The 25,749-nt window shown below is 36.2% G+C and overlaps 1 protein-coding gene across 1 annotated transcript in view; it reads left to right on the top strand.

Annotated features, from left to right (window-relative positions):
• Window positions 1–25,749, top strand: part of LOC145769023 (uncharacterized) — a 169,802-nt gene that overhangs the window by 49,626 nt on the left and 94,427 nt on the right. Inside the window, exons 33-51 of the mRNA XM_082580621.1 lie at window positions 4,901–5,063; window positions 5,706–5,869; window positions 7,409–7,513; window positions 10,774–10,893; window positions 11,362–11,469; window positions 11,557–11,664; window positions 12,172–12,334; window positions 12,641–12,804; window positions 13,538–13,642; window positions 13,781–13,900; window positions 14,711–14,818; window positions 15,116–15,223; window positions 15,344–15,506; window positions 15,874–16,037; window positions 17,330–17,434; window positions 20,623–20,742; window positions 21,937–22,044; window positions 25,022–25,126; window positions 25,532–25,694. Of these exons, the coding sequence (XP_082436747.1) occupies window positions 4,901–5,063; window positions 5,706–5,869; window positions 7,409–7,513; window positions 10,774–10,893; window positions 11,362–11,469; window positions 11,557–11,664; window positions 12,172–12,334; window positions 12,641–12,804; window positions 13,538–13,642; window positions 13,781–13,900; window positions 14,711–14,818; window positions 15,116–15,223; window positions 15,344–15,506; window positions 15,874–16,037; window positions 17,330–17,434; window positions 20,623–20,742; window positions 21,937–22,044; window positions 25,022–25,126; window positions 25,532–25,694 (2,464 nt within the window). The remainder of the gene's footprint in view (window positions 1–4,900; window positions 5,064–5,705; window positions 5,870–7,408; window positions 7,514–10,773; window positions 10,894–11,361; window positions 11,470–11,556; window positions 11,665–12,171; window positions 12,335–12,640; window positions 12,805–13,537; window positions 13,643–13,780; window positions 13,901–14,710; window positions 14,819–15,115; window positions 15,224–15,343; window positions 15,507–15,873; window positions 16,038–17,329; window positions 17,435–20,622; window positions 20,743–21,936; window positions 22,045–25,021; window positions 25,127–25,531; window positions 25,695–25,749) is intronic.

The raw sequence follows: 25,749 nt of genomic DNA, 5'->3' as shown, positions 1-25,749 counted from the left end.
TTTATACTTTTCCCGATGTTCGGTGACGACTGGATTGGCCAAGCATACTTCTACTTTATCAGGGTCACTTAGAATAGTGGACATGACTTGCTGGAAGTTGTCAATTTCATCTGCATCTAAAGTTGTTAAGAATCGATCGTATAGCTTTCTTTCCATGACGTTGGCTGTAATTTCGTGCACACGAGTACAGTAGCCTACACCTGTTGTAAAATTTTCTGTAATGAACCCTTGTAATGATCCCTCGGCAAGGATCTTTGACTCCGACAATATGGACTCTATCCCGCAATCATTTATGAAGATTCCTTCTGCTCCGAAAAATGCAAGATCTATGTGGAAATTCCCAAGCATAATGAGGAGATTGTCAAAAAGAGGAGGGGTTTCAATGGCTTGAATGGAGTAGGCTTTTTGTGTAACCAGGGGTGTGCATTGTGCAAGAGCTACGTCATGCGTCACCACGGCGTATTGTTGGTGAGTTTCAGTTGCAACCTTCATGGTTCTAACCAGTAACCAGTCTTTCTTTAACAACGTTATTGTTGGTTGGTAATCTTGTTATTGGGTCCATGTAACATATTCGCTGTAGCGGTAGACAATCCACTCTATTATTGCTCATGAAACCAGCATAGAGTGGAGTTGCAACATCTCTACTTTTGCTGAACCAATACATATCTAGCGGCTTCATTTTGCATGTCAAGATGGACTCTTTCTCCATTATTTCCTGAATATAATCAGATGCTTCTCCCACGGAACGTGATTTTTACTTTCTTCCTGTGCTAAAGCGAAGTATGCAAATTCCGGCTCTAAACTTTTCACATCATTGTAGTTAATTGTGTGGCCTTCCCTGTTAGGTATCTGCAAAGTTAACTTGGAACCTGTCATTGCTTCTAAACCAAGTATTGTGTGCTTCCATGGCTTTACATGACCTCGACTGACGTTATACACAGCATCTGACTACATTGATTCAGGGATTCCTAAACAAACCGGGATGCGAAACTCCGTTTGTCCGCTTAACAACAGTAGGGCTAACGCTAAACAGCGCTGCAGCTGTTTTTAAGCATATATTTGATGCAGAACTTACTGCAGTTTCTGTTTCAAACATTCTAGAAACACTAGTATTGGTATTACATAGACTGGAAGCACTATTGGTTGATTACAATTTTTTACATCAAAAAACTATTATAAAAACAATAATTCAAAAGTCAAATAAAGGTGAAAAACTACTTCTTAGAATATTAAAAACACATAATAACAAATCGAATACGAAAACGTAGAGGTTTAAGCTGCAGTTTTGTTGGAGCTGGTACTCGTAATTTTTCGAAGCTTTCTAGACATCATTACTGGTGTTTCATGTTTTGGTGCGTTGAGCCGTTTGAGTTCGTTTTTGGAAAAACAGTTAAAAACTATCTCCAAAATAAGTTCAATATTACAATGTCCTCCTACGCAGTTCTGGCGCAGCATAGCACAATAATGGACAGACTCGTGCGCAACATTTTTCACGGCTGCTATATATGCAGAGCGCTGATTAGAAACTGATATCATTTTAGATTTGGCACCTTCATCCGATATGATAGCAGTATGACATTGTACAGCTAGCGTGGTTACTGCAAAACAGAATTCAGAAGGCACTGACAACCCCCTCGGTCTGCCATTTTGAATAATTTGGAGTGGTCTTCTGACTCACAATCAGGAAATGAAGGGACATTCTCGCTTTTGATGAGATCTTTGCAGCATTCACATTTCCGTCGGTTCATTCACAGTTCCTAAAATTGCAATGAGTAGTCTTGCCAGTAGCCTACAGCCTCTTACCTGCTAGGGTATTGATTTTGTGCTGGTCAGGTACTAACTGGCTTGTTCTACCTAATCTGCTGTGGCTTTTAATTTATTCTTGTAATTTTCCAGTACAGCAGTGAATAAGAACAACGAAACGTGAACTGCTGTCTAGCATCTGCTTACTATTGACAAAACCACATGTCACCGCCACGCGCGCACTGCGCGACATGATGATAGCACTACTGTTGTTACGATCCTAAGCGGATAATCCGTAAGTTTCGCATCCCGGTATGTTTAGGAATCCCTGCATTGATTCAACTTTTCTTTCCATTGTGTCTGTGTGAGAATCACTGAATTTGGATTTCAACCCACATAATTGTGTGGTAGGCTATAGAAGAGTTGCAATCATTCAGGAAGTTTTGGGGCCATATCCTTCAAGCTCTCTACGATTGTTGGATTTGGGGTTTTGGTTTTGAGTAGCTCGTAAGCTCTTAAGTAAGTCAATATTTCACCTCGTGAGAGAAGTGCCACTGCACGAATCTGATCATCTTGATTGGCACTATAATCACCTATCAGAGCATATTTTTCTTCTTGGGCGGAGAGAAGTGAGGTGTAAATAAAATTGCCTACTTATTGTTAGTGCTTTACCAAACTTATGAGAAATTTTCCTCACAAGGTTCTGCGTGGTGTTAGACCATAGCTCAACATCATTTCCTCCATTTACCAAATACTCATCTTTGTAAAGATTAAATAATATTGAAAATAGCATTGGCCTTTGTTTTTGCATCTCTTCCTCAACAAATTTGCATATTATTAGGAAAGGAAGGTTGTGAGTTTGGCAAAATGAAATATTCCAGTTTGTGGTGGTTTGGGGATTGCTTTTAGTCTCTCTATCAAAATGAACCCGGCAAGACTTGTGATACTCTGCTTCTTTGGCAATTAAGTCCACACCACTACGAATTAGTGATTTAATCGTTTCGTTTTTAGAAAACACTGCTCTTGACTTAATGATTCGCATCCATCCATCGTTGAGACCTTAACGGTATTTTCTTCTTTATTTTTGTGTTTCTTTGCTTGGGACAGCAAAATATGCAGGATCATTTCAATAAACCTATTTTGTCCGACTAAGGGAGCGAGCTTCTGCATCTTGTTAGGGAGCGAGCTTCTGCATCTTGTTAGGGAGCGAGCTTCTGCATCTCGACTTTAGCAGAAGATAAAGCAACTGCCTTAGGTTGAAATGTTCTTTTAACTGCTGTACAGGTAAACGTTTTGTGACATGACTGATGAAAGACACCCATGGGTAATGCAGAGGAACTTGTCTGGATGATTTTACGTGTGGTGACAGAAAAGCAATCGGATGATAATAATTGTAGTCGAATGCTTGCAATGTTTTTCCATGACCGTTTTTTTTTCATTGATTCAACGTCTGCAGACGTTGAATTAATGTAAAAAATGGTTGATTTGCTGTCAATGTTTTTTCGAAAGGTTGCTTTTTACACTGTTTTTATATCATATTCTTCAACTTAGCCCACTAATATTTATCCATACTCGTTAGATCGCCAATTTGTTGCGTAGCTTAAACTGAATTGTCACTGGCTGCCTGTTTGAAAAGTCTTGTTCATAGAATAACGGTTTGGAGGAATAAAAAACGTAGAATACTTAATTATTTATTTTTGTGATGTCATATAGTAGCTTAAAGTAGGGAGTTTCGAAAAAAGTGTTCATTCATGTTAACAGTGTATCACATAGCTAAATGGTTAGGGTATAATGCTATAGTCAGATGATCAAGTGCTTTAAGGAGTGAATTGTTAGTAATGTGTCGTTGCCCACTGTAACACAAAAGCAAATAATCCTTTTCAAACTAATTTAACAGCTTGCACTAGGACTGTAAAATTCCAATCACCAAACTCGCTAAAAGTAAGACAGCCGGATTTCTTACAAGATTTAAAAGTAAGACAACCGGATCTCAGACAGCAAATCAACCATTTTTTAAATTGATTCAACGTCTGGAGACGTTAAACCAATGTAGAAAACAGTTGATTTACTGGCTGAGATTGTAGTGAGCTAAGCACATGCAAAAACACTTGATATAGTTCCTTGCACTGAAACTATTTTTATTTGTGTAGACAAATGAAGTAGAATAGTAGATAAATCACGTTCTGTTACTTAGTATACCGTACTTCAAAAGCACAGCTAACAAATCCCTCCTATCAATTGACTTAGTGCAAACCTGGAGGTTACCTAGGCCTATTTCAGGTCGTCTGTCAGGGAACACCCACCACCAAATTTGTCTGTCACATATATTTTTGTGAAGCTTAACACTCACACATTAATTTTCAATTGGTTTTATCCGGTAACTATTTCAGCTGACCTAGCTCAAGTTAGGGGGGTCACCTACTTTAGGTCGTCTGTCAGGGGACACCCACCACCAAATTTGTCTGTCACATATATTTTTGTGAAGCTTAACACTCACACATTAATTTTCAATTGATTTTATCCGGTAACTATTTTAGCTGACCTAGCTCAGTTAGGGGGGTCACCTACTTTAGGTCGTCTGTCAGGGGACACCCACCACCAAATTTGTCTGTCACATATATTTTTGTGAAGCTTAACACTCACAGATTAATAATCAGTTGGTTTTATCCGGTAACTTTTTCAGCTGACCTAGCGCAAATTTTGGGGGGTATAAAACTTGTCTGTCAGAGCCCCCCCACCACAAAAAATGTCTGTCACATACCAGACAATCATCTAGAAACAATTTACTTTACAACCAACTAAGTTTCAAGCGGTAACTATTTCAGCTGACCTAGCGCATTTTTTGGGCCATGAAAAATGCCCCCCATTCCCATACCCACCACCGGCGGCCCGGCAGACTTCCAGATTATGAGTACCCACATACCACCGGACATCGCTGTATGAATAGAAATTGGTAACTTTTTCACCTAGGGTGGACGTCGCGGGCTCCCGGTCTAATAGTGTTAAAGTTTTCAGCATATGTGCAACACCACGATGTTTTGTATTAGGTAAATTATGATCAGTGTCAGTCTTTTGGGCTTTACTTGTAGACATTGTAAAGTCACCAGTTTTTGTATTTCTTTTTTTTATTTCAATTCACACGTCGCCCGTGTACTAGATTAAATACAAAGAAGAATACGAAAAGAACAAAGGAAGAAATCACACTGAGATTCCAGAAACACCAGAGATGGTTTTATCGAAAGAGCTTCGATCGGTACAAAGCAAGAAATTGTACACAGAAAAGTCTAAGGAATTACAAAAAGATGTCAACGTTGGCCCAGGTGAAATGTTACAAAGTTGTTGTCGAAGTAATAACCACACTCGGTTTTCAAATACAATGAATCGTTGTCATCAACTCTATGAGGGTATTGTCCATAATAGGCTATCAGACATTCTTTGATAACTGCATACATCTTCTTGTCCAATGCCGATTTTATTTCCCTTCTGGATGAATAACAGACAAAAAAGTGAATGTTATTACTTATTTGTTCTTTGATACTTTTGGCGAGTGGTTGTTATCTGCACGTTATTGCGGGCATATAATTACAGTAGGCTATATAGTTGTAAAGGAGTAGGCTACTGGCTTATGCGCCAAATTGTCTACAAAGGAGGTTGTACCACGCAGTTTTTTGCTCGTGAGACGAATACTGTAGCCTACTATGTTCTTGCATTTTTTAAGTGGACGCGTTCTTGAACCGGTTTAAAATTTTCAGCTCCTTTTAATTGCTTTTTTCTCTTACTATCACTGACTTTTGGATAAAGGCGTTAGTTTTTCATAGAGTATTTGAACCAGCTTGGGCTACAGAATATGTTATCGTAGTAGCTACAGTATGTTAATTTACCCAGATATCGAATGGGCTCATGTGCGCATGCAAGATAAAAATCTCAGCTGTGAAGCTTTATTGTTTGTTTTTTTACTGTAGATATTCAAGAAATTGATCACGCCATGAAAGTACAAAAAATGTCGTCTTCTGAACCTTACACCGCTGAGTATAAGAATGTCATGTTGGGAAAGGGAAGAAGTGATCCAGAGCACTCTTATCCCGAAGTTCAACATCATCGCAACTTACATAAGATGACAAGCAAGGTACTGATGCCTTGTCACTGTGCGTTCAAATTGTGAATAATAGGAAACAACAAAAATAATAGGCCTATTTAGTTTTGCCCGTTTTTCAGCCATTTTCAAAGACTAGTGGTCTGACGTTTAAACTTGTTCGATCCAGACTTTTGATGCAAACAAGTCACGAGGTGGCTGGTTTCGCAGTTAAATACTGAAAAACATAAGTTTGTTGTAGATTTATTTGGTCAATTGTTTGTGTGGAAAATCTTTCCGAGAAATCCATTATGTGTTCTGATATTACCTTGAAATTGTATTGACTTACTGAAGCTAAATGCAGTTGTAGAGTTTAGAGTTAATTCCTCTCTGTTTTCACGGTGATTGGTTTTATACCAGTTTTATAGAACTTTTTGGTACAAGGATGTCAAAAATTGCTTATTTCTGAAAAGGTATTCATAACTTATCACAAAACTGTTAACCACCAAATGAAATGGAATAAATTTTGCATAAATTCTTAAAATATCAATTATGTTGAGTCAGTGTTCCGGTTTTAGTACAATCAATTGAATTTTTAAGTATTGACTGATCAAATCCAATCATTGTTGCGTATGGAGTTGATGAATTTGTTGCACAATAAGTTTGTAGGCCTACATGTAATAATGTTAAAGTTGCACCACTAATAAGCTTAATACAGAATGGGACTGTTCATCAGGCATTATAATTATAGATTTTTTTTTGCGTTCTTCTGGTGACTGTAGACTAGATCATTACAAGATATTGAAATAATAACTAGCTTTTATTTCCGACGTTTCGTCACTCAGCACGACAGACTTTATCAAAGGGCTAATATAGTCTTGATAAAGTCAGTCGTGCCAACTGACGAAACGTCTGAAATAAAAAGCTAGTTATCATTTCAACATTTTGTGATAGTCTAGTCATGGCTACCTAGAGATACGGCTTGATTTGTCACATTTTGCAAAAATTTCCAGATTGTGCCAACTTTGGGCAAATGTTTAAATGAATTTTTCTAAAAATTATATTTTTACACTTTTTGATTCGAAGATTTTAGTCAGACTGTAAATTTTTCAATAACAGTCTGATTAAGCGTTTTTCAACTTACTTTTTTTTATTTTCTACTGCTTCCCCAAGGCAACAAAAAGCTTTTATATCATTAACACACAGCAAAAAGTAAAAATTCTCAGAAAATATCACCAAACACTAGCAGTAGCTGTAATCAAAATCTGCAAAATGTGAAAAATCAGGCCGCATCTCCAGGTGGCCATGATCTAGTCTACAGTCACCAGAATAACGCAAGAAATTAATCTATAATAAACTTACTGTTAGACTATTTTTTATTATTTGATACCTAAGTACCTTGAAAACGCGATCAATCCGAACAGCCGGATGAAGAAAACACCAATATATGAAAACAAATACGTCCTGAAGTCACCTATCCATACAAATACAGCAGTTAATTTGCATTCATTACTTTTGTTTTGAATCTTGTGTATTAACAGAACTATTTTTAACCAAGCCAAGTTATAAACTACACTTTCTATGATTTAACAGGCGGAATATGAAAAAGACAGCGAGAAATCTAGACATACACACAATCTTCCTTTGGATTACCCTGAGTTTGTTCGAGCAAAGGAAAGCGCTAAAAATGCCAGTGACGTAAGTTTTTCCAAAGTCAGCAGTCAACGGAGATTTTAGGTTTACTTTTGTTTATATAGTTTTCAAAACTCTTTTTAAAAGCGTTGCAATACACAACACGAAATAATAGAATTCTTATAATGTGTGACATAGCCTTACGAGAGTAAAACATTTTGGAGAGGGCAAACAAAAATTTCTCAAGTTTTGTTTTTGCAAATATACATTCTAAAACGCAACATTACTCACAATGTCTGAGGTGGTGTATAGTCTGGTTCTCAAACTGTGGTACGCGTACCACTAGTGGTACGCGGGAGCTTTCCAAGTGGTACTTTGCTATGCCACACTTTTGTTGAAAATGCTCTCAGAAGGCACCAAATTCAAAGTAATTTTTCAAAATTTTCTGGGGGTGGACCCCCAGATCCCCCGCCGTTGTGTGTTGCCTTCGGTAAAGTCAAACCTCTCCTTTCAAAACTCCTGGCTATGCTACTGGGTGGTATGCAGCGCTAGTGAAAGTTGCTAAGTGGTACGCAATCAGTAAAAGTTTGAGAACCACTGGTCTAATACAAGAGTCGGAAACAAGAGGACTATAAAAACTACATTTTTGGAAATGTATTTCCGTAAGAGCCTTATAATGCTTTAAAACCCTTAATACAACTAACATGTAGTGGCAGGTGATGAGTTGTAAAAATGGGGCCATGTGTGGAAGATTAGAAAAACAGCGGGACCTCGCCCAGAAAAGTTTGAAAAAACACATTTATTTAGGTGCATTTTGAGCGTATTTTCAGCTTTAAATGGTCATCGTCGTCGTCGGCTCCAGCTCGTGTCCTAGCATTGGTTTCGTCTTCAAATTGAATTTGGCTTTTGATGGTGATGTCGTATGTGGCTCTGGAGGCCCAGTCTATGATGGAAAAGACGTGGGCAAAAGTCACATTTTATGGAGGGTGGGGACGTGGTAGTTTTAGCTTTGTTTTGGAGCCCACCCATTTTAATTTGTTTATTTTTTTTTGCCTATTTGAAATGAAAAAAGTAGTAAATGTTGCTATAGAAGCTCAATGTTATATCTTAAACTACGTAAGGCCTTTTTACCGCTTCAAAAACGCTAGTTAGTGGGACCACTTCTCTGTTTAGGTGCCCACTGCCCACCCTTATTCATATTTAGTTGGTGCAGCGTTTTTTGGCACTTTAATATATTATTATTATTTATTTGCATCGGACAAGAATGTCCATATTCAAATCACACAAAAAAGAAAAATACATAAGTAAAAGACATAGACTACAGTAGTATACACGCAGCTGCGGCGCATAAGTAATTGAAATGAAATTACAAGCACATTTGTTCAAATTACCAACCAGTAAGATTTAACGTTAACAAACGATGACTGTTGATATCTTTGTGCCTTGGCAGCCAACAAGGTTAGGTAACAGCATGCATAGTCTTATTGTAATGAAGGCAGTAATTCGATTTACGATAGCAGTCAAAACCTCATCAGGGAGACAACGATAGAGTTGGACCACGATTCGCACCTTCCAACAATGTTACTATATACTGCTTTAAAAACTCGACATTTTATAGCTTAGTTTGCATCCATCGGTATTGTATTGTTGATCATCATTTCGAATGACTATGTTAAATCAGCGAAACCAGTAAATTTATGTTATTTTGTTAAATTTACAAAAAGAAATAATAGCCCACTACGCTCTCGCTTTCTTGGAAAATCTGCTCTTAACGGTTGATAGCATAAGACTTGTCCAACATTAAATGCTTATGAAACGACGAAGATGTTCAATAATACCATCCAGAAGCGTTGACAGGGATTATCCAGCGTATAATTTGTATTCTAGAGAATTTTTATTTTTTAATGCTAAAACATTTTAGCAAGGAAGAGCTTCCATACGTAGGGAAACTCGACGTTGCCAAATTTTGTTATAACCACAATGTTTAAGTGGGCTGTTCTGCGTTTAACCCAGCGTCTTATTTTTTTTTAGAGATGGCCCTTTTCATTGCCACGTTATCCTCTGAAAACGGCCTGTAAAATCTTTTCATTATTTTATTTAAACTCCATAGTCCTTTACATTGTTATGCAGTCAGAGATGGAGTCCCAACAGATTGTGGAGTCAGTCTGATATTTTTGATCCGAATTCATAACCTATGGTTTGAAAAACATTTTAAGCATCTTTAATAAAAGTAAAGGCCCACTAGTGAATTAAGGAGGGAGGGGAAAGGGACGATATGGTGCTCCCGCACGGCCATGTACAGTAGGGTATAGGCCTTCTTTTTCGTTACATGCAGTATACTTAGAGTGCGATAATGTTTGTTCAAAGTACCGTAATAATACGCAGTCGATATTTAAACTTTCGTGTTATACTTTAATCTTAGGACATTGCTTGTTAATCTAACTATTACAGTTTTTACTTATCCGTTTAGGCCTATTATCATGCTTTTCATATTCACATATCTATTTCGTTTAAAAGTACAGTGACATAGCCTACGCAAAGATCGTGAGAGTTTATATTTCACCAACAAATAGCCTCGGTTACCTTGGTCAGAGTATAAAATATAGGATTAGGCTACTCTTGATAAAAAAAAATGCTAAGTTATATCGCACACTCTACTCCCCCAGTAACAAAATCCTGCGTAGCCTACGCCACTGAACGTAGGCTAGAGTCAATACGGGTGGTTCATTGGGTTGAGTAAGTTCACCACGTCGTCTACGCAAAACATTATATGCGACGTCAAGAGTTTTATATCACTTTTGTTTTGTTTTCAATACAAGATCTATTTGAAGGAGTAAACTAGTTGCTGCAAACTAAAAAATTATCGTCCATGCAAGCTGAGTATGGCAGGCTAATCTTACACAATATAATCTTCTGGTTATTATTGGCAAATAAGTATTTTTTCAATTCGTTTTCGTTTCGAATCGCAAAACATTTCGAATGGCTCCCTCCTTGAGAAAATCTTGCGTACGCCACTGACTACATGCAATAGTTTCCAAAAGCGATGACAATACACTTTAAAGACATTTTAAAATATCAAGACTATTTCATAAATTATATCAATTATGCAAAGCTTGTAAACTAGGGAGATGTCGAAACATCATGGTAAAATTAATTTGCCTAAATAACTGGACATTTATGTCAAATTAGCAACGTTTTATTTTCTGCGTAAAAGCGACTACCCTTCCTCCCCCTGCTCCCCATCTCCTACGGCTATGATCAGTGAAAGTTACAATGCTAAAAATATACAATTTTTATTTTCACAAAAATTACAATCTTGCACTTAGGTCGAATACCAAAAGCAACGGAAAGAGGTGATTGACAAGTACAGAGGATTCCAAACAATGGACAGTCATGATCATCCAGTTGTTCAACAAGGAATTAAGGCTGCGGAACTGGCTTCTAATGTTAGTTGAACTCTTCTGTTCAGACAAACTCGTATGCCCAGCTGTATAACTTGTTGAAATATTATAAATAAACTAGGGTAAACAAGTCCAACCACGATTAATCTCTGCCTGTTTCATAGTGGGGAACTATTTTTTTAGTAACTATTTGTTTAGTAAGCAACTATTTTTTTATTAGTAGTACTAATTCCATCATTGTCAATACGAAAAAAATAAGCTTGTTTGCTGTTTGTTGAATATTGCAATCGCTCGTGAAAATTGATACTTGAATCTGATACTTTTGTTGAAGTTATCGACTTCTCTTTTTTTTGTGTACTTCAGAGCTTTTTGCAGATTTCATGTCAGGGTTAACCAGGTTGTTTCTCAATTTGTTGTGGTAAGCATTGAGCTTGGTATTGACCACTCCTTCAAAAAGTATTAGGCTGGTTGTATTGTATTTATAAATAAGGTTTTTCTTCTTTTAACTATCAGGCCATGTACAAAGAGGATTGGGAATATGACAAACAAAATATCTACTATCCCGTGCACATGACCCCTGGCTATGAAGCAGCAAGCGATGTTAAGAAAATACAATGTGATGTAAGTAGGAAAATTCATTATTACAATGCAATGGACTGTTATAACGGAGCGATGAAATTGCAGTCTATGACATTTTATTTGTAACAGAAAACATACAAAGGAAGATTTGAGAAAGAAAAAGATAAGAATCGGTACGATATCACTGACACTGAGAGGTACAAGTCGATGAAAGAAACTGACCATGTTTTATCTGACGTAAGAAGTGATATATCTGACGAAATATTTGTGGAATGATTATACTATTTTAATGCTTAGCTTATATTGTAAACACGTTCAAGAATTATCTTAGTTTTATACACGCTAGAATAGTTGGTTAAAACATCTAACTTTGCAAGTAAAGGAAGAGTATCATGAATATGAATATTACGATATGATAACGTTGTTTCCCACCGAACAAACTGGTGACATTCGACCCATGCAGACGACTTGTTTTGCGACACATGCTGTACTTTTAAAGATCGATAACTTCAAATTACCTTTAAGGCAAATAAAGGTTAAGATAAATGTTACTGTAGAAAACGCTAATCTTTATGATTCATGAAGTTTCAAAGGAACCATGCAAGGATAGCATCGACCTTTTCTTTGCATACCACCGTCCACCGTGCATGCTTACCATTGTCACTGCCTGTCGATTGTTTGACAATTTTGTGTACTACTTTATAATAAAATTATTTTGCGCAATAAACGTTTTTGTTTTTTCAGACAAAATACAAGGAAGAGTATGAAAAGAACAGAGGAAGAAATCACACTGAGATTCCAGAAACACCAGAGATGGTTTTATCGAAAGAGCTTCGACCAGTACAGAGCAAGAAATTGTACACAAAACAGTCTAAGGAGTTGCACAAAAACGTACATATTGGAGCAGGTATGTTCTTGTACAACAGTTGAATTTCGATTACATGAGCGTGAATCCCTTTTGAATCTTTGTTGTGTAAACGACGTCTTTGATTTCAACTTAACAAGTTCACTCATTTTCATATGACAACATCTGCTGCTCGACTTTGTCAAGAAATCAATCACTTCTTAGCACTTTTTCCAAACAGCTTTTTTGCAGCTCCTAGGAGCAAGAATTTAAAGACTTCAACGTGTTGCGTATTTTACCTTGTGGGGTCGGGTTTTAATTGAGATGCGTGATCTAAAATTTAAATGAAGTTTACATATGTTTTGCTAGACTTACAGGAAATAGCACACACCCTCACTGCTCAGCAAAGGGCTTCGGATCATGTCTACAAATCCGACTATAAGACGAATGTTGTTGGAGCTGGTCCCAAAAATCCAACTACTTCCTATCCTGAGTATGAGCGTTTACGAGAAGTCAACAAGATTATCAGCGTGGTAATCCACATTTTCTATCGTGTATATTAACTTGAATGCTAAATATTTTTGTGCTGGCAGAAGTAGGATCAATTCATCGTCAAAGAAATGTTAGTATTGCAGACAAACTGTTTGCCGAAAACCTACTTTGTCGACAATGAAGTTCGAATAAAAAACTCTGTGAACCAAAGTCACGTTACGCCGCGGCATTCTTTGTTGCTAAAGGCTTTCTTTAATGTGTTTATTATTATTTTCCAACAATTTGAAGTGATCTATCGTCTGAAGATTTTAGAGAAACTTAGGCTATACATGGCCACCTGGAGATGGTCATGGGCCATGGGCTATATTAATGAATATTAGTTGCTGATGTGACAACGAATGCTGTTTTACTTTCAACAACAAAGATCATCTATATGTAGCAGTAACCACGATGACGCAAATGTAATTGAGCGCAAATGACACAACATTTGTAATAAGCTGAAGTTTTACTTTCGAAAAAAAAAAACAACTTTCGAATTGATGATGTTAAATCACTTAAGCGATGTAAAGGACGTTACCAACCAGAAGAGCAATCCAGGAATTTCTAAAAAGTGCATTTCAATTACAACAATAAAGCAATTACTTTATAACACTAGTATAAAGAAATAATTCTCTTGATAACTCAACGAAAGCAACTTTTCAGGATTTCGAGGGGAATCGTGTCAAAATATTTTTGTTACGCAATGATCTCTTGTTTTTGATCTTTAATGTCTAGCCTCTGTACCACAAAGACGCTGAAGCTATGATGCATCATCACAATCTTCCTTTGGATTATCCTGAATTTGTTCGAGCCAAAGAAGCGGCTAAGAATGCCAGTGACGTAAGTTAATTGATAATACAGTGAATTGGATTTGTGGACTGAAAAGTTCTCTGCAATCAATTTATTTTTATTTTAAACGTTCATTTAAAATATATTTCTTCGAAGCGTTTTTGTACACGAAATGATGTTCATACACAGATGGAATACCAAAAGCAACGACAAGAAGTGATTGACAAGTACAGAGGATTTCAAACAATGGACAGTCATGATCATCCAGTTGTTCAACAAGGAATTAAGGCTGCGGAACTGGCTTCTAACGTATGTTTGGAATTTTCCAACTGCTGTTGGCATGAAAATTTTGTTAGTTTTAACACGATTGTCGAAAAACTAATCTAAATCTATCAAATTGAAACTAGTCTCAAGCTGAAATGCACACTATGAAGGATTTAAAATAAAGTGGTACTGTATTGACAATATACTTACAGGCCTAAGCAAGCATATTTCGCAGTCAAATGTATCTTTGTGTATTAAAATACTATATTAGTGATTGAAACCGTGTAATCTTCAAGCTTGTATTGGAAGTTTGTTTGGGAAGAAAAATTATTCACCCCAGTAGTGCCCTATATCCAAACAAATAGAGGGTAACTGTGGTCTGATTAACAACATCAACAAGAAAATTAAGGCATTTTGGACACACAGCAATACGCAACCATTGGAAAATTTAATGTTGACTGGGATGGTGCAAGGCAAACGAGGAAAAAGGACGACAAAAAATGCAATATTTTGACCTTATGTTGAATATGTAACATCGTCTTTAGGGGCGTAGAATGAATATTTATAATAAAAAAATATATATATATTTTATACTGAGCCTTTTTCACCTTATGTTGCAACAAGTTGTATTGCTAAATGTTTTGGTTGCATAGTACTACACTTTTCTAAACTATAAATCCTAAAATTTGATTTATACTGTAGTTGGAAGCAGCAAAGTTTTAAAAACATGAAATTTTTGTTCGGTGGTCATTAGGCATTGCGGGAAAATGTTTTTGTACAACTGTGTTTATTTGTATTTATGAAATTTTCAAACTTTTACATGTAGTAGGCTAGTTATACGTTCTTATCAAACAGACTGCTTACAAAGAAGATTGGGAATATGACAAACAAATGATTTACTTTCCTGCGCACATCACTCCTGGCTATGAAGCGTCAGCTGACGTCAAGAAAGTGCAAAGTGACGTAAGTTCATTTTTAAGTGGTATTAAACAATTTCTAAAACCTCTACAGCCTGTTTCCCCCTAAAAGGGAGATCATCAGAAGGTCCTGGAGAGCGGGAATCTCGTTCAACCAAAGGCTTTCTGATGATCCCCCTTTTACTGTAGGGTGAAACAGGTTGTAGAGGTTTTAGAGATTAATAAACTGGCTTTTTGCTTGGCACTGAGCACTTTTTGTAGTATTAATGGTATTTATTGTTGAACAATTTATCAATTATTTTGTTTTTTGAAGAGTTAAGCAATGTTTCATTTTATTTGAAAGGTCACCTACAAAGAACATTTTGAAAAAAATAAGAATAAGAACAAATTTCTTGTGACCGAAACCGAGAGATACAAGATGATAAAGGAAAATGATCAAACCTCATCAGATGTAAGTTTGTTTTTTTTATGAACACTTTTGTGGTGAAATGTGCTTTTTCTAAAGTTATTGCTTTTTAACAATTGTAGTTTTCTAATTTTATTGGTTTATCCTTAATATGTTTTTGCTCAGGTAAAATATAAATCAGAATACGAAAAGAACAGAGGAAGAAATCACACTGAGATTCCAGAAACTCCAGAGATGGTTTTATCGAAAGAGCTTCGACCTGTACAAAGCAAAAAATTGTACACAGAAAAATCGAAGGCAATGCAAAAAGATGTAAAAGTTGGTGCAGGTTGGTTACAAAGCTCGCAACCGTTCTTAATTGTAGAGTGGTACTACTACTACTTCGATACCGAGCCATGGCATACTCGGTGGCATTGCACGCGGCATATTCAGTTGAACTTACTCAAACAGAATATTCTATTGAGCCTTATGACGTTGACAGTAGGCATGATTAATGTTTTAGTCGAAATTTTATCTTGTTTCTGACCAGCGGAGCGATTCTCATATGTTGTTTTTATGGTGAAAAGTGATAAATTTCAAGAAAATTTGTTGTTTTTTGGTAATATGCGCAAAAGCAAAATACTGACCAAGATACCTCTACGGTCTACCCAACGTCAAGCACTTTTCACACTAACAAAGAATTTTTTTGTTTTAAGACGTACAAGAAATAGCTCATGCGGTGAGCAGTCAAAAGTTATCTTCAAGTCAAGAATACAAAGCTGATTATGACAAAACTATGGTTGGAAAGGCGCCAATAGATGTCACTACAGCCTATCCTGAATACGATCATCTCCGTAAGGTTTCCGCGCAGTCAAGCAATGTAAGTTGCATTAAAGTTTCCTGCCTGCTAATATCTGTAAAATGTTTAAACGTAATCTTCAAAAATAAGCTGCTGCAGACAAGACGTGATTACGAAAACATAATACCGGGAAATGTGAAAAAGAGAAAACCACAAAAATGGGAGCATGATGACATGAACAAAAGTTGAGGTAACAGCTGAAGAATAAAAACGCCAATAACAAAGGAACGGAAAGACATTGCTACTAATAACTGGTGGACTTGATTTTGGATAAAGTAGAAGTTTTAAGGCGATGCGTGATCAAATACTGATAGGTGCTCGCCTTGTTCTCTTTGTGATACAAAGATTCAAATCAGCCAGAAGTTATCGAGCGACAATGTCTTGGACTTTTCGACCTCAGATGATCGGTGTGCTGCTGAAAGAATACTGTTTATTTTATTTGGAAATGCGATTTCATTATCTAACAATCACTTCCGCAATTAGCCCAAAATCCAAAATATCTCATTAGAAACATGATTATTTATTTGGGCTGATGACAAAATAGTTTAAAAAATATAATTTATCAAAAATCTGTTTGCAGAAATTTCAAACCCTTTCGGGTTTTCATGACGATTTCTTATTGTTATTGGCAGAAGATGTGTGTTGCTTCTATTGAGTCTAAAAAATGCTCTCGTGTGAAGGCCAACCTTTTTTGTTTTAAATAATTCCTTTTGGTTTGACAAAAAACGTTGGTCTTAATTTTGCACTGCTAAAACCAAAAAGAGTCAACTTTTCAAGACCACGATCGCGTGGTACAAAAATATTTTGAGATATTTTATTTCGTTTTGACTCAATTTTTTTTTATCCTAATTGTTTTATTTTGCAAAAAATGTTCGTTTTGTTGCTTCCAAAAATATCGTTTTGCTTTCAAACAATTCTACCACTCACTTAAACGACTAATCAGTAAAGGAACAAGTAGACTTATTATTCTAAGAGAGCAGTTGAAAAAATTTAGTGCCAACTAAATAAGACAACCATAGGCATACGAAGCCGAGCAGCGTCATCAAGTTTAACATATTCAAGTTTATTATATTTACAGAAACACAAAAATAAGACAAAAAACAAACTTTTTGTGATTCTTCGTTTTTATACTAATGTTCTTGTCGGGATCCACAGTATATCGTGTTTTTTTACCAATTCCATTTTGGACACTCTAAACTTCTTACGACTACGACTTTACAGCCCTGTTTGCAATGCAAGTAAATTGCTCTAAACGTGCAATGCTTGTAATTGAATACAATGCAGAAAGTAAATTTAAATACATTTTTTGACAGGCTGAATATGTGAAAGAAGCCGAAAAATTGATGCACCACCACAATTTACCTTTGGATTATCCGGAATTCGTTCGAGCCAGGGAATCAGCAAAGAATGCAAGTGATGTAAGTTCAACGGATATAAAATTGATAGAACTAAACACACACAACAACTCATACAAGAGGCAGTCAATGCTTAGAATTCAGTACAAACAAAGAAGACACAAAAGTAAGCAACACGAGCATTCTGCTTAAACACATGAAAAATAAATGGTTAGTTGCTTTTGAATCTTTATCCTCGGACGGACAAAGCCTCGGATGGTTTTTCTTGTTAATTTCACGTACTTGTAGACCTGTAGAGGCTTTTGACGCATGGTCGGTTTAATGGAAAAGCTAATCGAACTTTTTTTACACAACCTTGTGTTTTCATCAGAAAAAGTAATTTAATATATTTGTATAACAAAAAGACGACGGCTAGAGATTAATTGTTTGCTATAATATCACTGTACACCAAGAGTGCCAACATTTTACGCAGGATCGGCATTTTTTAGTAGCCAACCTTCCGAGATTTACCAGCCCACAGTTAACCACCAACTCGTACACATTGTAACAAGCAGCCATGAAAATTTGTTACACGTATGCAATTTAAACTTACATAAATATTTCTACAGTTCAGCTTTACAAAAAAACTATACTATAGTAAAATCAATACCACAGTAGTCCACTGATCATACATGTATTCAGGATTACTGAAAATTACTGATTAGATCTACCTTCAAATGCTGTAGGCCAACTATTAAGGATGGGATTTTTTTCATTCGGGATACTTACCATTCGGAATATTTTCTTTCTGGATTTTTTCTTTTTGGATTTTTACCGATTAACGTAATTTCAAGATTCGATACCTTTCCACAAGACGTTTCCCGGTCACCAAATTTCCAGGTTGCGCGGACGTTAATCTGACTTTTATCGCAATGTTATTTTTTAAAATTCATAATCACAAATACTATTAGGACTAATCATAATAGTCAAAATACCGTAGTCTATTTGAATAAATTAGATTCATTGGTCTTTGTGATCGAACTTTCCAAGTCGAAGGGCCAGATTGAAAACTCATGTAGCTTGCTACAGACTCGATGGATTCAATGTCAGTGAAACGTCATGAAGTTATATCTTTACTATTACCCTGTTGTTCCACATTCATCACACTGAGCTCGTCTGTGATATCAGCGATGAAAGATAAATCTAAAAGCTACATGTAATCCTTTAGCCTTGTATTGTGATCCACATATTTTAAAACCTTTGAAACGTTCTTCATTCCTGGCAACAATTCCGTAAGTTTGGTGACAGCCTAGACTCCGCAACAAAGTTTACTTACAAAATACACTATAAATGTACTACTTAGCTTGCTAATCTCACTATAAAAACAGCCTACCGTACTATTAATTAAAAGCTACTGCAAGAAAGAAAGAAACTTTCTGATTGTTTTCTAAACCCAGTAGCTTTCACCCCAAAAAATGCTAATATATTTTCCTTTGGTATGTCCTTCGATTTTCAGTCAAAGGTTATCAATATCTTATTGAAAAAAGGCAAAAAGCATCGATAGTAAAGAATGCGTTTCAATTTGTTGATTTGATTCTCATGCAATATATCATTCCAATTGATTTAGCCATGTGATTTTCCTGGACAGCAGTTTTCAGTTGGATTATTGTAACAAATCTTAACGAAATTATCAAATTCCTCCAGTTTTACAAAGTACTGTAGTCTAGGCCTCGGTTGTTTAGAATGCAGTTAGTTGTACATTTGCCTTCATCAAATTTCCGCATCTTATGCAGCGGTTTGTGCCAAACAAAATTGTTGAATCCTTTGTTGAAAGGAAAAATATTAAATCCTTCTTTTAAGCAGAGGTGGGCACCCGTTACTTTTAAAGTAACGCGCTACCGCTACTTGGACCAAAATAGCGCGCGCTACCGCTACCCGCTACCAATTTACAAAAGTAGCGCGCTACCCACTACCGCTACTCGAACCAAAGTAGCGCGCGTTACCGCTACTTTTGTCTAAAATGACACTAGGAAACGCTCTTCAAGTCCCTAGTGACGCAAAAATGACCTTGAAAACGAATGTTACCATTCGTTTACAGTACACTGTCATTTTAACGTCGTTATAGAAAACACATTCTAAGAGAAATTTATTGTTACGCATCTTTCAAAAACAAGAGCATTTCAAAATGAGAGTCACTAAGTCCTGCCTGCTTTGGCTTAAGCACATCTTTTCCAACAGAGAAAATTAAGTCTCTCCACCGCAGCACTGGAAGGAATGAGGGTATTGTACTTAATAAACAGATGTTTTAACTCGGTATTCGAAAAACTCAAGGACTTGCTCCTGCCCGAAAAAAAGGCGTCCACAATTGCTGTTTCTTTCTGCACCGACGTTTCACGGGATGGAACCAACACACCAAAAAATCATCTTCGGACTCGGAGTCGTGACTGCTGGTGTTGGTGTCACTCTTCTCGGTATCCAACCTGGCTTGATGTCTCCCGCAACAGTCGAATTACATTTGCCTTGACTTTATCTCGCAGTGCGTCATCATCATCCGCAGCATCATTCATGGAAACGTAATGCAGAAATTGTAGCCACGACGTCTTTAAGGAGGAATGAAGACATGATACCGTAACGCATTTCATGTCGTTGAAGCACTTGTTGATTTGTTGAATCGTTGCTTCACCCCTTCAAGGACTTTCACTCTCAACTCCTCACAGGTCACAAGATCACTGATCTCGGTCAACTTCTTCGCGCAAATTGTAATGGTTGGAAGCAAGACACCGTAATACGCCTTGGACTCGCACTTGAACATTATCGATTTCATACCTTGATCGCAGCTCCACACCAGAAAACGAGATTCCCAAAAGACGGAAACTTTGCAACCAAACCGATTATATAGCTGCTTGACCACGCCAGTGTTGTCAAAAAAACGAGTATTTTTTCACTTTAAATTAAAAAGTAGCGGGTAGCGGGAGTGCGACTGAAAATAGTAGCGCCTCACCCGCTACCGCTACTTTGGAAAAAAAATAGCGCCGCTGCTGCAGCCGCTACTCCAACTAAAAAGTAGCGCCGCTACCGCTACTTTTACCAAAAACGTAGCGCGCTACTGCCCACCTCTTCTTTTAAGTACATAATTTTTGCATGTATGTATTTTTTTCTCTTTTGTCAACACTGTATAACCAAAATTTTGTAACTATTGAGGTTTAATTTAAATAACGCAGAAATGTGTCGTTTTTCAGTCAACATTCCTTTGTTTATTTATTATTTCACAGATGGAATACCAGAAGCAGCGACAAGAAGTGATTGACAAGTACAGAGGATTCCAAACAATGGACAGTCATGATCATCCAGTTGTTCAACAAGGAATCAAGGCTGCGGAACTTGCTTCCAACGTAAGCATACAGTGTGGATAACATATACAAATGTTTTACAGTAAATTAACAATAGTTGACGCTTATCAAGCCTCTCGCCACGTTTCAATATAGTTTTTTATAACTAAGCTCGATATACGAATCAAGTTAGCTAAAGTTAAAATTCGTATTAAATACCTTGAGTAGTTATTAGTTATACAAGTGGCTTCCAGAAGTAATGGTATTTACTTGGTCGTTATTGTTGCATTAGGCGATTCTGCATACACCCTAGCGTATGCAATGGCATTTGTAGAGTCTACTTGTAAGCTTGAACTTTGAGAACACAATGAGGTTTGGATAGACTCATCTTTCCTAGCTCTCTTTAACCTTTGATGAGGCAAATATGTGAGTTATGAGGCAATAATGCGGTGAAAAGAGAAACTAGTTTGAACAGAACATCAAGCTCAATAAAAACGTCTTGATAGAGACCTGATGGTGCAATAAATAAACATAAGATAATTAATGACGTATTGTCTTATAATGAAGACATGAAACGACAATTGCTCCAGATGTTTTATTGCTGTTGAAAAAATGTTGTTCAGTTCTTACTGCATGCCTTCATGTGCTGGTTAACTATAGTGTAATCATTTCACATCCAGCAGTAATTGCTTAGGCCTACGAGTTAGATGCAATAATTGTTACAGAATGCGATTTCATCTTTACAGACGGTGCGGCATCACTTCTACTTTTGTTGGCAATAATATCACAACATTTCAAGCTCTCATTTAGTTTGATTAATTATTTATTTTGCAGGTTTTAAGTTTGAGATTTACAGTATGTTCAAATAAAGTCAACTTTGTGGTTAATACAATAGGCGTGTTAATTAAAAAACTTACTTAAGCGTATCAACTGTTTTGATGCAAGGTGGAAAACGCAAGGTTTGGTAGGAAAGAAGTACAATAGCTTAAATTAGAAAAATTACTGAGCCATTTAAAGTAAAAAAAGTAATAAAACTATTTTCTTACAAACATATGAAAGCGGTAAAGTGTACAGGAAGATCGAGTGTAGTGGAAAACGAGAATCTACATTGACGTTTCCACTTCCGTGGAATGAAAGCCACAAGAAAAAGAGTTTTTCTAATCAATGATTTAAGCACACTAAGTTTGATGATTAAATTGACATATAAAAGATTTATAGTTGAATTTACAGTAACTATCATAACCTTTGTTCCAACAGGCTGCTTACAAAGAAGATTGGGAATATGACAAACAAATGATTTACTTTCCTGCGCACATCACTCCTGGCTATGAAGCGTCAGCTGACGTCAAGAAAGTGCAAAGTGACGTAAGAATGGCACTTTTTAAGTTATTTCTTCTTACACCTACTTTATTACATCTTCACTGGATCATATAAATATACAACAAATAAGAACCTTTCTTATCTTAGAGATTTTATGTATAAAGATGGAAGGTGTGATTACGATATTCTGAGAGTGAAAGAGATTGTAGCTTAAAAATTTCAACGAAAGCGAAGATTACTAATGATAAAATATTATCCAAACTTATCTAAAAAAAAATTTTGCAACAAATAGTCAAATGAAATAAATTGGAATACGTTAGAGACACAAATAGATAACAAACACCATTAATAGAAGGAAGATAAAACAAGCAAGGCAGTCAAAAAACGATTAAAACGTTAAACATTAAAAAGTGTACAAAGTTAAATTGTAACAATGCAGTAAGACGTATTCATGACAATGAGCAATAGTGCATGCATCTAACAGCAGTCACCTTAGATAGGAACTTACAGTAATTACGTGATGGTGACATCCAGTGGCGTATATTCAGGGTGTTCAAGGTGTGCACTGAACACCCCAAGAAATCCAGAAAAAAAGAAAACTTCCATCGGTTGTCGATGTTTTTTACTTTCATGATATTCTAACATCTTGCTGCATGCTGATTGCTTTCTTTTCAATTGCAAAACTCGTCCCCTTCTAATTTTAATATTCCAACGTTTGAGGTCATTGCCTTTAATTTTTTTCGGTCATTACCTTTAAGCTGGGTGTGCACTGACAGCTTGGCGAGTGCTATTTAAAATAAACAATTAAGAAAAATGACGTCACAAGGCAGCGAAAACAGCAATGGTTTTAGGTCAGCCAGGCTGTGCACTCGCTGATCTGCACACCTTGACGCGTCATTGGGGGAATCCCAGGCAATAGCAAGTTTTAGCTTGTTGGATTAGAGTTTGAGGTGATCAGAATTGGAAACAAGATAAGATAAAATGTTTTTTATACACCAAGTGCCAGTAAATTAGGACTAGCTTGTCTGAATCTGCAACAAAGCTTATGGCAACAGCCAATATCATTGATGCACCATTCTAAAACAACACATCTAATCGTTTTGTAATTAGAGTGTTTGTATGTTACTGGTATTGTACCTTATTGCTGAAACACCTTAATTATGTAGCAGGTGCCAGCTGACTCAAAGTCGCTTTCTGTGTCTCCTGGTTTGTCTCACATTAATTATTGCCTATGTTTGTTTCGTCTTGGGTGTACCACCGGTACGGTATATAATATAGCCTATATATTAAAATGTGAAGCCAATGAACAAAATGATACCGGTACTGATAATAAAAAAATTGGCTAGTGGCTAAAGCTGCGTTTAGACTACATCCGTTTTTACTACATGTTTGTTTTTAATTCGCTTGTACATTTTTCAAGGTGTTGCGACCGTGCAAAAAGGTGTTGCACGCTTTAACTTTCGCGTTTTTTCAGACTCCTGCTGTGTTATGGCAAGTAATATTGTTCGTTTTGATGGTCGGAAATAAAAACTGAACTGAAGTATGTGACTTTAGAAATGCAACTTAATGTTTGATATTATTAAGTCTTTCATTCAATAGGCGCTGTCAAATAAATATCTATTTTGTATTCTTCTCCATTCCGACAACATTATTTTTGTCAGTTCTGTTCATGTTCACAATTTGTGCGGAAAATGCTCTCAGAACGCACCAAATTCAATGTTAATTTTAAAAATTTTCTGGGGGAGGCCCCCCAGACCCCCTCTGTAGCTTTGCCGTCATTGAACACCCTGTCAAAGTGGTCACGGTACGCCACTGGTGACATCATGCGGTTGCGTAACAAGCATGATTAGCTTGTGGAGATGCATCAGTTTGTTTTTATTTCTGAACAGGTTGACTGCAAGAATAAATTATGTCAGTTGAAGATATGTTTTTAAATGAAAACAAAATTGGTTTAACAAAAGTGAATCATGAGCAAATAACTAAAATTCTTGAATGTTTTTGGCAATATATTTTGGCTGTGTAAAAAACACAAAAACAGAGTGACATATTTTATTTATTTGATAGGATTGCCATAACAAAGGCTTTATGAAACATAGCTAAACATAATCACAAAGTAAGCACTTAAACTCTTTAAAACTCTCACAACACCGCTGAAAAGTGGACAAAGAGAAATGTGAACAATAGCTTTGCGAATATCGACAGAAACGAACACGTCAGCTGTGCACAGAGCACGCAAGATCAATTGAACACAGCCAATCAGAAAAAAGAATCAGAAGTTTCACAACACAGAGTTACAAACTGTAGCAGTGAAATAACAATTGCCAAAGAATAGATTTCGTAACGAAGCCGAGAACATTTCGCAAAGTTTTGTTTTTTGTGCCTGGATAAATGCAGTAGCCTATTGTTGTTTTCATTTCGTATGCTTAAAATAGTTCAACGAACCAATCATTCTTTAAAAATTAATTAAATCAGTTAAAGAATTAAAAAGTAAACTGCAATCTATTCTAGCGCATCTTTGTTAGAGTCAGCCAACATGACCCAATTTTTGGCTTCAGGCATGTGATTAGGCTATTATGCATACATCATTTGATTTTTCATCATCATCATCACCAAGCTCCTTCTTCTCGTCGAGGGTTAAAACTCAAAGTATGTTTGTTTTGAGATATTTTAATTGCAGTTTTGTAGTCAAATCATGCTCAGTCTTTAATGTCATTAGTCCAAATTCTTTGGGGTTTGCCCCTATTTCGTTTTTTTTTTTTTTTTTATCAATGCTGATATTGTTAGAAGTGAAGTGAAAGTTGTGAAAATATTCTGATGCAATAAAAGAATATACCGTATGTCAGGTAACTGCAATATTGATGGATGGTAGTCTATCTGATATTTTTTTCCTTTTTATGAAAATGACCGGAAAATACTGGTCGTGCTTATTTATCAACGCGCTTTATTTCTGCATTAAAATTACTAATATTATTATTTACAATCTTTGTGGTATTCAACATATTGCAGTTATAAATATGTTTAGGTGACTTACAAAGCACAGCATGAAAAAGAAAAAAATATAAATAAGTTCAACGTCACAGACACAGAAGAATACAAAGTTGTCAAGGATGGAGAGAAGTCATCTGGGGTTTGTTTCTGAAACGAATATTTTTTACTTTGAATATTTATTGACAAAAACGTATTGGTGTTGCAGCTAATTTTATGTTAATGATGTATTTCCGTTGCAAGCAATTTTTTTCAATATTGAACATTTGTATTATCATATTGGTTCATTGCCGTGTAAGACTGTGGGTACACTCTCCTTCAAAGGTAGCCGTAACATTTTTAGAGCACTTCAATCGTTGAATGGAAAATTATAAAGGACGTTTTTTCAACATTTAACAAAACACTATGACACTCTTTTTTTGTTGTACAAACACAAGTACTGGAAGAATATGTCCATTGGCCTACCAGATGTATTTGTTTTATCTTTCTTGCATGGTTGCTTCGTATTAATAACAAATACTTCATGAATTTTGTACACACGTGTTAGGTTAAATACAGAGAAGAATTTGAAAAGAACAGAGGAAGAAATCACACTGAGATTCCAGAAACACCAGAGATGGTTTTATCGAAAGAGCTTCGACCGGTACAAAGCAAGAAACTGTACACAGAAAAATCGAAGAAATTACACAAAAACGTACAAATTGGAGCAGGTATGTTTTTATACTACAGTACAATTTATAATTCAAAATGATTATTTGTCTTTGT

Source organism: Aplidium turbinatum, chromosome 4, assembly GCF_918807975.1.
Source record: "Aplidium turbinatum chromosome 4, kaAplTurb1.1, whole genome shotgun sequence".
Lineage (NCBI taxonomy): Eukaryota > Metazoa > Chordata > Ascidiacea > Aplousobranchia > Polyclinidae > Aplidium > Aplidium turbinatum.
Note: the sequence above shows the minus strand (reverse complement) of the source record. Positions and strands in the feature narration are given on the sequence as shown.